The sequence below is a fragment of the Simochromis diagramma genome, unplaced genomic scaffold, assembly GCF_900408965.1.
Source record: "Simochromis diagramma unplaced genomic scaffold, fSimDia1.1 OVJJ01000816.1, whole genome shotgun sequence".
NCBI classification, from domain to species: Eukaryota; Metazoa; Chordata; class Actinopteri; order Cichliformes; family Cichlidae; genus Simochromis; species Simochromis diagramma.
In genome coordinates, this window is record NW_024386908.1 from 16,188,452 (window position 1) to 16,202,397 (window position 13,946).

Consider the following 13,946-nt stretch of genomic DNA (forward strand, 5'->3'; position numbering starts at 1 on the left):
CAGCCAGGGACATACCCTTACTGCTGACCTAAAGGAGAAATCTACAGAGAGAATTAGAGCATGTCTTTGTGACACAAGTGGCATTCTCTGTTTCCCATCTTGTTAGTGAGATTCCTCAGACGCATTTTCATCTGTGTCAACCGCTCCAATCTGTTGATCTGATGAGGGCTGCAACATGAAACCACCCTGGCCACATTATGGTTAAAAAAGCAGTGCAGGGTCTTACCTGTGTTCACCTCTTCTTCTTTCCCATTGGTGGGATAGTGTGGCTTCACTGTAGTGAGGGCCAGTGGCTGCTCCTGAGTGTGAGACTGCATGCTGCCCGTTTGACTTCCTGTTGAGCATTAACCTTTAAACCTGAGATCTTTCAATTCTTCTTCACAGCATCTCTCACCTTCCTTGACAGCCCTGCACCAGAAAAGATAAATTCAATCAAAGCTCTAATTTAATCAGATAATGTTCAATCTGCCCTCTGTCCAGAATAGTCCAAGATCCTTCCAGGAAACAGATGATTTTACTGCTCTTCACTTACAATAACACGAACAAATCGACACAGTTCACAAAACCTTGAGGTTTGCACACATAAACAGCCAGTATTTGATGAGAATTTCCTTGGAAATTGTGCACACTGTATTTCCATTTTCTTGAGAATAAACAAAAGAAGAAGTGGGTGGTTACCACAACCAGCAACAGCCAGTTTGTCTTAATGTGCTAAAAAGAAAAGAATGCCACCTTCAGAAACTTAACACAAGTCAGCTGATATTTTCAAAACAGTAAAAAGCACAGCAGTTTTCTGCATCATTAAAATCATCCTCTCCCTCCTCTGCCTGTGTGCTTTTCCAATATCTTGCATGCTGTGTTCATTTTCATACCACAGCAAAACTGCATCAGATAACCAGTCAGAGTCAAACAAAGTAGAAAAACTGGAATAACATGACTAAGCAAACAAGTCTGCAAATAAGTGTGACCAGAAAATATGCATCCAGGCACCTGAGGCAAGAGAATAATACAGAAGAGCAGAATCATGTCACTGTAACTAAATATGGAAGACTAAAGAGGAAATACTGTCTGACCGTAAATATGTATTTCTGGCACATACTGAAGGAAGCGTAACTGTGTAACGCTAACAACCATAAACACGTTTCTTTTGATCCTTTATATCATTAGCTAAGCTAATGTGTTAACTGAATATTGTTGGAGAGAACTGTAATAAAAAAATAATAAAAAAAGAAAACAGGTAACCATGTCTTGATATTAAGTTTTAACCTTTTCCTTGTGGCTTTCTGTTATTATACAGAAATACCTGCAACTTACTCTACTTCTTTTGTCTTTTTGGTTTGTAATCCTGCTAATAACCTTCAACCTAATGCAAATCCTAACAGGTAAAACATGCTTCCAGGTGTTGATTAGCAAACCAGCTTCACCCTCCGGATCAAAGGTTAGTTTCTTCCCCTCCTCACAAAACTACAAAACTCAACTGTAAATGTGACTGGGTTGTTTGTTTTTACCTTTCCCAACCTGTTTTATGTGGTATTGTTTTTCTTTTTAATTATGTTTCTCTGTATTTAGCTAATCAGTTCAACTATTTCACCATTTGCACATTGACTGATTAACTGTTTAGGCCAGGCGTGTCAAACATAAGGCCCGGGGACCAGAATCACCCTGGTGAAGACTCCAAACCGGCCAACTGAATAGCTTTGGAAAATGTGAAGGACAACATCAATTTTTGACTTTTAATTGTATTTTCACAATATTTACAGCTTTTCCTATAGATAAAGACCTCTGTCATAAAATTCCCAATACAAAGTAATTAATTTATACATTTCTGTAATTTTACACATTTGTTTCTTACAATTTAAGCACAAAGAGTCATACTGACAGATTTCTTTCATTTACTACAGCGGCCCTTTATCATGTGCAAAAACTGAGACAAACTGCTTAAATTGCACCTTTTATCTTATATTTAGATATCACATTGATTACATGTGTAGTTACATTTCTTTACACATAGACAGAAATGGAAGTTTTAACGTAACATAAGGCTGTATATGACCTGCAATGCACAATGAGTTTGACGTCCTTGGTTTAGGTTATAATTATTACTAAATCATGCAAAAATATAGTGAACATTTTCACTGAGTCCTCCCTCAACTCCTTAAATGTCTCATTAGTCCACAACCCTCACAGCAGGTCCCTTCTCTGAGCAGTTCTCCCATGTCTGCAATGATCTTCACAGCATCAAAAACATGGCAAGTTAATTTTCCCATTAATGTGGCTTTAACCAAGGAACCTGTACACATCCGGAGCTGTTGCACAGCTGCTGCCTACTGCCGATCATAACTAAGATAGGTGAACTGCAGAGACTTATTTCCTACAGGAATCAATAAAGGATGTCTTACCCTCTAATACAAAGCGGGGAAAACAAGAAAATCCTCCAACCTAAAAAATACAATTCATTGATGATCACTCCTTGCAGTGCATCATTAAAGCTGTATAAATACACTTAAAAATGCCAGGACAGCACGTAGAAACCGTGAGACTTGTGCAGTAAAAGGAATTTTAAGCAATAAAGTAAATCCTAAAGGAATAAAAACCAAAAGTCTATCCAACGCTGGCATTATTCCATGAATAAAACAAAGAAAAACAATCAAAACAATCATCAGTTCATTATATTCACAACAACAGGCTATGTTTGTCACTTGCCTGGTGGTTGTTCTTGGTCATGCAGTCACATCACCAATGAATCACTCACCGACTTACACCCATTTTCATCAACCTGGCAATTAGAGCTGAGGCATGTTGCTGTCACACAGCGATCCTCAATCAAGAAGAAAACAACTCCAAGCTCATGGGGTTGTTGCTCTGAACTTTGAAAATCAATATCCAAAAGAGCAAAAAATACTCCGTGATTAAGTACCCAACCTGATGTGCACCCACATGGGGAAAAAAAGAAGAAATAAAACAAAACTGTGATGCGCATCCAGCAATCCTCTGATGAAAACACACTGAAGTCCTGCTTCAAAAAAAGAGAACAAAAGAAAGAGCCTTAAAATCCACAGGAAAGGAAAACACTTCTCCTCGTCCTCGCACGCCTGTTGGAGCTGCGAGTGTATGTAGAACTGTGAGGCTGCAGCACAAAGGCTGTGACAGCCTCAACAACTAACTGTGTGTGTGTGTGCGCGCCATCCCCCACCACAGAACACACACCCCCTTGCGTCCCACAGTGGCTCCGGCGTGCATCCATTGCGTAAACAACACGCTGAGCTAATTTGGCTCACATGACGCTGCTGTTTGCTGCCCTTATCCCCCACTCTCTGCCTAAGTGCACTACAATCTTCAGCACTGATACATCACTGTCGTCAGCAGCCTTCCACAGCACTCATTAAACTCATCAGAGTGCTCAAACACTGCTATCAAACAGTAGGAGGAGGATGAGCAGCTCTTGTTTCTTTTCCTTAAAATTCTCTTTAAAAACTTGCAGTTTCACATTCACTCTACATCTGCTTATTTCAACACCTCAGCAAAGCAATCTAGAGCCTGATTGACATCTTTTAACTACTTTTTATGGTTTGTTATTTTAAAAACAGAAACAACGATCCACAATTTGCAGCTTTTGTCGATTTTATATCATCGTATATTGGATAGCTCTAAGATTTTTGAGCTGATGTGAATTTGCAATGCATGACAATTGACTCCCAAAGTCATAACCTCCTGTTTGAACTTTAAAATATCAGATTTTTACCAGTTTTAGTTCTGCCTAATCCAGAATTTCAAACACACTTCTTCGCCTGTTCACCCATCATAAGAAACACATATGTGAAATGTTTTTTTTTCCTCTCCAGTCTTTACTTCCACTGAAAAATGAGAGGAAGAGAAGTTACAGCCATGAAACGATGAGTCAGTAACACTGGTGTTATTGAACTTGTTCTCAATACTCTCAGCTTCAACTCCATCTAATTTGTTTTAACAGAAATGAAGCACAACAAATCCTACATCCATCTGAGTCACTGTAGCACTAGGTTGCCTCAAACCTTTGAAAAATTGCACCATGTATGCACAGCCCTCAATAGGGCGAGGAACAATGCACCTTTCTGAGCTGTTTTGGTGCTACACTGTAGCCCGTTTTCTCTGAATTGAAAGAAAGAGAGTAAGCCCTGTGGTTAAAGTGACTTTGAGCTTTAATTTGAGGGCTTTAACAACCACACGAGATGAAAAGTGCAGCGACTGCAGTCCTATCATTGTCCACCTGCACTTCCCAGCAACTGGAGGCAGAATGTTTTTTTTTTAAAAAACGCACCAACCATTCCCCACACTAATTAGCTCAATACATGATGAGAACACCCTCGAAACATTTAAGCTGAAGGTTTTATTTCCAGTATGCTGGAAGTAAAAAAAAACAAACAAAAAAAACCACAAAAAAAACCAGGAAATGTGTCATTGTTCAAATACTTTTGGCTAGCATTGCTCATTTCCCTAGAAGTCACTGCACATATTTATTATACTTGTAAACTCCTTGAATAGTCTCTGGAATAAAAGGTCACATATGCTCATTTTATCAAATTAATGAAGTACTTTGGGGTCTTGAGGAAAGAAAGCTCACATCTATGTGCCTAAAGGTGCTTTACAATGAGTTTTCACAAGACACAGGCTTTAAAATTAATTTCTATGCGTGTAAAGTTTGGAAACAGGAGAACTAAACGTCCCCTATCCTCCTACATAAAATTAAATATTGCAATGAACCACTGGAAGTCAGCTTAAACAACAATATTTTCTAAACTGACAACTCCATACCAGCGCAAGCTGAGCTTTTCCTTAAATTGATCCCTCACTGGATAAACAAGTTTTCCAAAGCCTGAGGGACGTTTGTTTGTTCTGACTCAGTGTCAACGGTTCCCCTCAGCGTTCATCCAAAAAACAAGCCAAATTTTTGAAGCAGTTTTTTTCTGGGAGTTTCGCGTTTGTACTTGATGAAGCCTGCTGACCTGCAGCCTCCTGGAGGAAACAGCCCAGATTGGTCACCAGGGGATTAAACTGCTCTGAGAGTGTTTAATCTCAGACGCAGGACATTTGTGCCCCAATTGTCTCGGATTGAGAAGAGTTTTTTTTTTTTTAAATTGATTAGCCCCTGATGGGGCGCTTGGGCATCCACGTGCTGTCTTCTTGCCTTTCTCTAAACCCATCCATGCCAAAGATTTAATAGGGGATTTAGGAGATTAACTACCACTGCATGGGCTTGGGTTTTATTGCATTACTCCGTATTAGGTTCTCTTCTTTTAGAGCTATCCAAGAGTTGTTTCCTCTTGGCAACAGGATGTCTTCATATAACAATTTGTCCTCTGTTTCTAACTCTTAATTCCTGCTGTTTTTAACATAGATGTGCACACAATGCACCCAATGTGCTTTATTCCCCCAATTAGAACTGCCTGTGATCACTCACTGAAAACATAAGCATGAAATGACGTCGGGCAAACAAGCATCTGCCCCTCAGGACCACAAATAAATAAATAAATAAAAGAGAGAGGAAACAAGGGGTGAAACTCCCACATCCCAGAGTGTTCTTACAACTTCCACAAAACACACTTGCATAACATGGACAGCCTGCAAATCCAAGGCTTTTGGAAAGCAGGAGGAGAAGCTGATATTTGCCTACCTCCTCCCCTTATTCAAATAAGGGGGGAGAGTAAGTGTGATGCCAGCAGAAAGAAAGAAAGAAAGAAGAACAGAAAGAACTGGATTCTTTCTATCTTTGCTTCTCTTATCTGTGCAGAATATGTGATTGCCTCTTCTCCTGAAACACTCACCAGTGGATTAGCATACAATGCCTGATCAAAAAAACAAAAAAACAGCCACGTGATAAATGGCTGTTGGATGACACTTTTAAAATAAATGAATAAATAAAAAGCCAAACCACCAAAAATGATAATCAGCTGGACTCGTATTGGTCTTTCCCCTGGAGAAAATGGATTATGTATGTTTAACATTATGACCATCTTCGCATTTTCTTAAAAGTGCTCATTTTAGGCGTTTTCCCTTTATCCGCACGCCTGCGCTCACGCATTCCCACTCGCAGCGTCGTGGAAAAAAATCTTTGGAGCCACAAGAAGTCTAAAAGCATGATTTATTCATGCCGAACCTCTATTTGGGGCTCCGTTACGCGCAGTCTTTATTGTTTCTGCTCATTATGGTGACGAATTTAATCAGGAGGTGGAATCCTCTGGAATATTGTAAAGCCACTAAAAAAGAAAGAAATTGATTTTTGCGAAGCACCTCGCAAAGAAAAAGAGAAATAATTAAATAAATACGCATGTGGTTTTACCCAATTATCTGCTTAATCACTCAGAAAAAAAAAAAAGAAATCCCCGCAGAGACAACACAGCGAAAGAATTTTTTCTCGCCCGACTGTGCCAACATCAACATATTAATCTAAGATTGCAGGGGGGATCAAAATCACCCTGTTGGTTTTATAAGGAAAAACAGTATTAATCGGACACACGGCGATCTAGAAGCATCGAATGAGCCACAGCATTTTTGATAAAAGTGAAAGAGGAAACGTTAAGTGCACATAAGGAAGATGAGGCTGTGAGGGGTGTAGCCGACCAGCAGGCTGGCTGGCACTCCGGTCATGTACTTTGCACACTCAAAACTGCAGCGGAAAAAAACTCCCACGGAGTTGCCAAATGCACACTTTGAATTTAATTGATTAAACCTCGTCCATGTCCACCAAAAGAAACCGAACCCGACGCTTTATCTGCCGTCGTTTTATTTTTTCCTCGTTCAAAGATTTTAAGGCGCAGTTTTCCCCCTACGATCACCATAACCCGCCATGTTGAAAGTGGTTTGACATTTTGGCAGTGTCCGGTATTTTCCGAAGGCTTTTACGCATCTAAAGGTGACGGGAAAAAATCCCACATGACTCATCTATATGAGAATGACGGCAATAAGTCATTTCTGGCGTTAATCTTTAAAATCAACTTCGTGCTCACGCCAAACAAAATTGCGTCGCGGCCATATAAAACACAGCATTAAAGAAACACATCAAATAACACACGAGCCGCCACTCACTCCTATTTTCCCCACGAATTGTTATAAATTGTGTTGTTTTCAAAGCAGTAAATGGCAGAACACATGCTAACAGGCAAAAAATAAATAAAAAAAAATAAAAAGGCAATAAACGATATTACCGAGAGTGCCACGAGACAACGTCCTCTCCGCCGGTGAAAGCTGTTAATTACAGCGTGTGCGAGACACTTTGAGCAACTTGGGCTCGTGAACGAAAGCTCGCGACTATATTATCTCGTTTCTACAGAAACCGTCTCTGGAGCACTTCGCTGTTTCAAAGCGGAGGAGGAGGAAAAAAATAACTCTGCCTGTGTTTATTTCGCCGATACAACCTCCCCCCCGTCCCCCCTCAAACCCCGTCCCCCCCATAAAACCTCCCCCTGCTCAGGACCGCCGGAGCCGTCACCTGTCTTACCTGTCCAAGTTTTTTTTTTGTTGCCTCTCCTTCTCGTGACCCCCCTCTGCCTTTTCTCTCTCTCTCTCTCTCTCGTTCCCGTGAGCTACGCAAGCGACGTCTTTCAGCTGCTGCTGCCCCCCCTCCTGTTCCAATATGGCATCCCCCATCTGCGCATGTCCAAAAAACATCTACAAATACTTTCAAGCCAACTCTTTCATTGACCTTTCAGCACAGTAGCAAAAACATATTTCTACAGGCTTTTGTAAATATGGAGCCGAGGTTAAGTGAGACACCCACAGCCCCCAAAACTGAAAGCTGTATTCTACTCAGCCGAGCAGATACAATGAAGACAATATCTAATGCCTAATTCATACCTGGTGTATAAAATAAAATGAAACTATTTTTGTGTGTGTGTAAAAACAGCCATTTCACCCACCCCCAGGACACATTTTTCTTTAACTGTATAGTTACAGTTTTATTATTAACAGGAAGATAAACTATGACCCCGTATAATCACACGTAAACAACAATAAACGTGGTGATCCTTTTAAGGAAGTATATGTAAGAATAGTTAACTGTAACAGCAGCAGCAGTAGAGCATGTCTCATCATAAGCAGCTGCATATGTGCGTGAAAAAAAGAGTGAAGTCAATAATTTATGGCTTCTTGGCACCATTTAGTTGTTGTTAGCTACTTTTCTCAGTTCAGACTTTTTTCTTCTTCTTCTTTGTTTTGGGGATGTCTAAGCACCACCCTTCCCTCCCCAAACAAGTTCTTGAGAAATAACCTTGAGATTATATATATATATATATATATATATATATATATATATATATATATATATATATATATATATATATATTTTTTTTTTTTTTTTTTTTTTTTTTTTTTTTTTAATAATCCAGGGCTAAATCTTATCAAAGTCAACACTATCCTCTAGCGGTAGGAGTGTATTGCATCAGTTAACGAGGCGAGGCGCTCATGCGTAGACCTCAAAGGTTGGCATGTATTTTCAGAAAGATCTAGAAAGAGTCAGATATTAACAAACTGTGATGGTAAGTTAATCCCAGTGGAAGGCAGCGCATAGTGAAAGTTTTATGGGGTGGAAATAAACTGAACTTTCAGCCTGGCTTTTTGCCCGGAAAGTGAGAGCTACGCAGCTCTATACCGCCCCATATGACGTTTTTTTTCGTCTTCTTCTTCTGTTTTTTTTTTTAAGGTGGGCAATTTCTAAAAGAAGTTTCAGTGAAATTAAAGCAGGTTCTTCTTTGAACCTGAAACTTCACTCCTGACCTTGTGCCCGAGTTCTGACTCTTTGATGATATTTTGGGGACTTACTCCAATCACACGATGAATAATAGGGTGACTGTGTGTCCCACTTTTTTCTTTTTTTTAATCATTTGTCCTCCCCCCGATCCCACGAGACATGTCCCACGGTTTTATTAACTGGTATTTACGCATGTCAGCCACAAAAACATGTCCGTGGATCCGTGGATGCAAAAAGTGATCGATCGTATTTAAAGTGTTGTAAATGGTTTGTTGGCCTTCAGTGTTTCAAACACATCTCAAACATGTCCTTCATTAATGATATCAAGTCACCTTGTCACAAGGTAGAAGATGCAATCGGTTTTTGACAAAGTCACTTGTATGTCTTTTATTTATTGGAGTAAAACGTCTCACAAATATTAAAATGTCTTTTCCAAGAGGAGATCTTTTCAAGAGGGCAGCAGAAATTGCCACAAATATAACAAAGCAGTTCTATAAAGATATTTTACATGTGATCAAAGAAACTGGATTGATTGTAACAGGACACAGAGTGGGAACAATAATGCATGCTATACTGGTCATTTCTTTAATTTTCTATGTAACCATTTCTCTCGCACATCCTGTCCACAGCCTATTTACCAGTATAAGCAAAGATATTACGCATAAAAAACACAGAAACGTAAGCAATCACTTTTTTACTCAGATGGCAGCTACATAAAAACAAACGAGCTTCCGTTATGTTTAGAAAATTGCTTTTAAATTGAATAAAGTCAATTTTTACTTTGATATGATCGATGCCAAATCTTTACCTGCATATTGCTCGCGCGAGCGAGCGTGTGTTTAAGCTATCGCTCAGCTTTAGTAACGCGCAGTGCCTCACCAAACCAAACTCTTTGCTCAACATTTATTGTCTCTCGTTGAACTGATCATACTCATAAAAAGAAAATGCAATAAAGTTTTTCCATGAGCAAATGTCAAGTGCTCATGGACCTACTAGGTCAGCGCGACAACAAATATAAATAGGTAATGTATTCATTCTTAGAATGAATAAATAAAAAGCTGTAAGTCACGGTGACATGTTTGCCTTGATTGGCCTGACTAAACATGGAAACTATTTGAAGGATGAAAGAATCTAACATTTCTCAACGGAGATTAACAGAGTTAATAAAAAAAACACCGAGACTGTTGACAAAGTATAGCTATCTTGAAATGGGAAGTGCATGACTTCTGGAAAAGTTCATGTGATGCATATGTGAGTAACCTAAAACTCTGTTGTGCAATCATGTCTACACAAATTGCAAGTATAACCTGTGTTTACATAGTTGTGTAGATGTCGTTTGATATGCACAAGAGAAACCAAAACCTTCTGTGTGCTCCCGGAAAAGCTGGAAATATGTAACACGACAGTTAAAACCTGTTAATCAGGGTATTTATGATCAAACCGATATGGGGCAAGGAATGGAAAGTTTGAAAAATATGCGCAGTTTCACACATTTGTATTTAGGAATCAAATATTGTTTCATTCAGCAATGATCGTCGAAACGTGGAGTTGCCTCATTTTAAGGAGAAATCTGTAAAACCCGACTGCAACCTCCAGGAAAACCAGATGAATGTCTCACTGTACAAGCGAAAACGCGCTCGCTACGTAGATTGCTTTAATTAAGGGTTTTGTTTTGAAATGTGTAATGGGAAGTTTGGTGTTGTGTTTACGGTAGATCTGCCTCATGGAAGCACAAAGGAGTCCTGTAAAAGACAGGAGGAGAGGCGCTCGTGCTGGTGGGATGCCACTCGTGGAACAGATGGTTGAAGCGTGCGCCGTGCGCCATTAATCTGCCAGAGAAGAAGCTTTTCCAAGCGCGCGGGAGAAAGGATTATGGCTCCATTTACACGTACACACAAACATACACACACACACACACGGATGGCACGTGCTACTGCTGCATCACGTACACGCGGTTTTTCTGCTCGCCGCAGGGGCGTTTCCAGGACTTTTTAAAATGGGGTGTCACAGGTGGGACCGGGAACAAGGCGCACACCAGAGTGTTTATCATAAATCTAAACACACTCGGCCTCGTGTGTTTCTCTGCATCCTGTCACCGATTCATTAGATGTAAAGAAGTGCTGCACACACATTTAAACATAGATTAGCCTACTTGGTGCTGGATAACTGTTGTGTAAAGTGGGAAATATATTTAAAAAGCAACATTTATTCAAGTAAACCTTCTAATCCTACTTAATTATCCTAACAGCACACATGTTTTATATTTAAATTATATTTAAAACATGTAAAGAAAAAACTTCCACACTCATTATGATGTAATATTTGAGTTCTAGTTAGTTCTGTGGAGTGTACTTGAGTTTAGGTCTTGTGTCTCAGTCCTGGTTGTCTTATTGTTCTACTGTTTGGAATTAAAGTCTGTGAGTCCACTCAGAGTTTCCGTCTGTCATAATAGTTCTGGTTTTACTGTTTCAGCTATTATTTATTTTCTGCTTTGCTTTGGTGATCACATGTCTCTGGTGTTTTGTGTTTAACTTGATCTTCTCCTGTCTGTCATTATTATCTACACCTGGGTCTTTTTTTATCCTTCTGTGCCCAATTCCTTGATTACCCTCGTGCGTATAAAAGTCCAGTCTTCATCGTAGTTGTTGTTTGATTGCCTTTCTTTCCTGATGCTGTGCTCATGTTATCTGCCTGCTTATAAACATCCATCCATTCATCCATCCACCCTCTTCTGCTTATCCTTATCAGGGTCGTGGATTCAGTTTGCGTCTATTTTTCATGGACTTTAGGATTCTGGATTCAGAAAATGGTCTAAATAAAGGTTTTCCTTATATCTCCCTGTCTGTAAGTCTGCATTCGATTCCCTTTACCTGCAACTTATGACACACACATTGCTGGGCCTCTTGATTTAGGGGGGTGGGTCAGGAAAGGCATTTGGGGTAAAAATCTGTCAAAGCAAATATATGGAGCTACACACTGTGAGCCCTTCAGGAGCAGTGAAAGTAGCCTATCAGCAAAATCATAAGAAACTCATATTTTAATATTAACAGTATGAAGTACAAAGTACAATGTTTGCATCCAAAATAGATAAAAAGCAGAAAGTAGCATACTGCAAAAAAAAAAAAAGAAGAAGAAGAAGAAGAAAAAGTAAATTACCATAGTAACTGTAGTAAGTTACTTTCCATCCGGTGCTATCTGTGCTGTCATCTATCATTGCCACAATAGCAGTGCTCTATTGTGGGGCGGGGCGGGAGCTAAGTTGCTTCCAATTAGCTACAACCTGATGGATAGAATAAAAAGTCTGTTATTGAAAGAAAATCAGAAGGAAGTTATTGTATTACTCTGCTAAAGGCTAAGGTCACTTTTACTCTTCTCTGTTTTTTATGCGTCTTTTCATCCCTGTGGAAACATTACAGTTTATATGGAACTCATGGGTTGAAATGTGACTGTTTGTACAATAATCTATGTGTCTTCTAAGAATAGATCAGGGCTATTACCAGGATGTTTTTTTAACGGGTTGCCACAGGGGCTAACCAAATACAAGTAGAGGAACCCACAGGACCCACACCCTCTGCTCAAGTAAAACATGCAGTTCTGAACTTATGTTACTGTACAGACTGTGCTTGTCATGAAAATATACTTAATGTAAATAACAGTAATGTTATGCAGAATGGCTCTTGTCGGAATTATATAGATGACTTTATCTGTATTCTTACTGGATTGTTTTCTGTATTTGAAAGTCTGCAAAATCATACAATATTGACAATATTTTTGTATCAGTGGAGTAAAAGCAACAAAGCATAGAAAGTCTATCTATCTATCTATCTATCTATCTATCTATCTATCTATCTATCTATATGTGTGTGTGTGTGTGTGTGTGATGTAATAAAATTATATTATATAACATATAATATACTTACGTTTTTTGTTTTATTGGAAGGCAGCTGGAAAACCTAAAGATTTCCTTTGTTACATCATCACGTGAGCCAGCAATTTGCCTCGTGGGGCCCGTGCGCATCACCGAGTACCGTTCTGACACACACAAGCACACACACATATAGGATCACATTAACTAATTTCTGCTGCGAGAAAGCTGCGTCGATTCCACCCAAGAATAACAGGAAGTTTAACGAATTTCTCTTCAAAATAAAAGGCCAGGAATCGTCTCAAGAGAAATAAACATGCTGGGGAAAAAAACAGACGGAACAAAAGCCAGTTGCAAATAAAAAAAAAAAAAATCCTATTCACATTAATAAGATAGAAAACACTATTACTTCTAAATAGCTTTTCATATAGGATCATTAAAAGGGTACAGTTGATAGTGGTTTCAGAAAAGCTATATTATTTAGTATATTATACATACATATATGCATGTATATATGTATGTATATATATGCACACCTCTCTCTCACTCTCTCTCTCTCTCTCTCCCTCTCTCTCTCTCACACACACACCATATATATAGTTTTAAAACACAAAAAGCTGGATATTATTATTTATATTTTGTGTTCTGCCACTGTGGCTGTACAGACTGAATTCCATGGATTCAAGATGAGGTCAGGCACGAGCTTCCATGGATAATGTATGGTGATGAAACTGTGGTCTGTAGTGAGAGAAAGGAGCATGTGGAGGAGAGATAGAGTGGAGGCAGATGATCCACTGTGGTGAGCCCTAAAGGGAGCAGCCAGAAGAAGAGAAGCAAATGTTATGCTGATGCCTGTTTATGTAACTGGGTAGCATATTTTAATGCAAAACAAGTGGGATTTTAAATAGGATAGTGAACTCATACAACTATACTGTTCAGTGTAATTTCAAAACATATGAAGTGAATTATATTTTAGTCCTTGATAACTTTCATGAACTTCTAATTGCCTATTTCACTAATACTTATTATTTTACACAATCTACACTCTGTGCAGACTAAGTAATTTGATTGCACTTCCTACTACAATATTTTTAAATATACATTTATTAAACCATTTTAGTCTACCTTTATTTGGTTTAAGGAATTTATTGAGTTAGTTTAATTTTTAGAGCTAATTTATTGTATTTTTTTTTACTCATTGGGTTCTTTTTTCTGTTTAAATGATTTTTGAGTAATTATCACAGAGGCAGCAGAGCTCATTCTCCCTCAGATTTATTCAGCCCCTCCATCGATCTATCCTGTTCTAAAGTTGTTCTGAAGAACAGCGGAAGGCTATTATTTTGTAATGGAACTACCGGA

At 38.9% G+C, this 13,946-nt stretch overlaps 1 protein-coding gene across 9 annotated transcripts in view; it reads right to left on the reverse strand.

Moving 5' to 3' along the window:
- sfmbt2 (Scm like with four mbt domains 2) overlaps positions 1 to 12,738 on the reverse strand; it is a 67,649-nt gene extending 54,911 nt beyond the window's left edge. For 2 of the 9 annotated variants that reach the window (XM_040035712.1, XM_040035705.1), the window contains exons 1-2: positions 2,704 to 7,165; positions 227 to 408 (exon numbers count right to left, since the gene is read on the reverse strand). In XM_040035712.1, the coding sequence (XP_039891646.1) occupies positions 227 to 317 (91 nt within the window). In that variant the 5' untranslated portion in view covers positions 318 to 408; positions 2,704 to 7,165. The other 7 variants (XM_040035714.1, XM_040035713.1, XM_040035710.1 and 4 more) reach the window with 6 other exon arrangements.
- Positions 12,739 to 13,946: the final 1,208 nt, after the last annotated feature.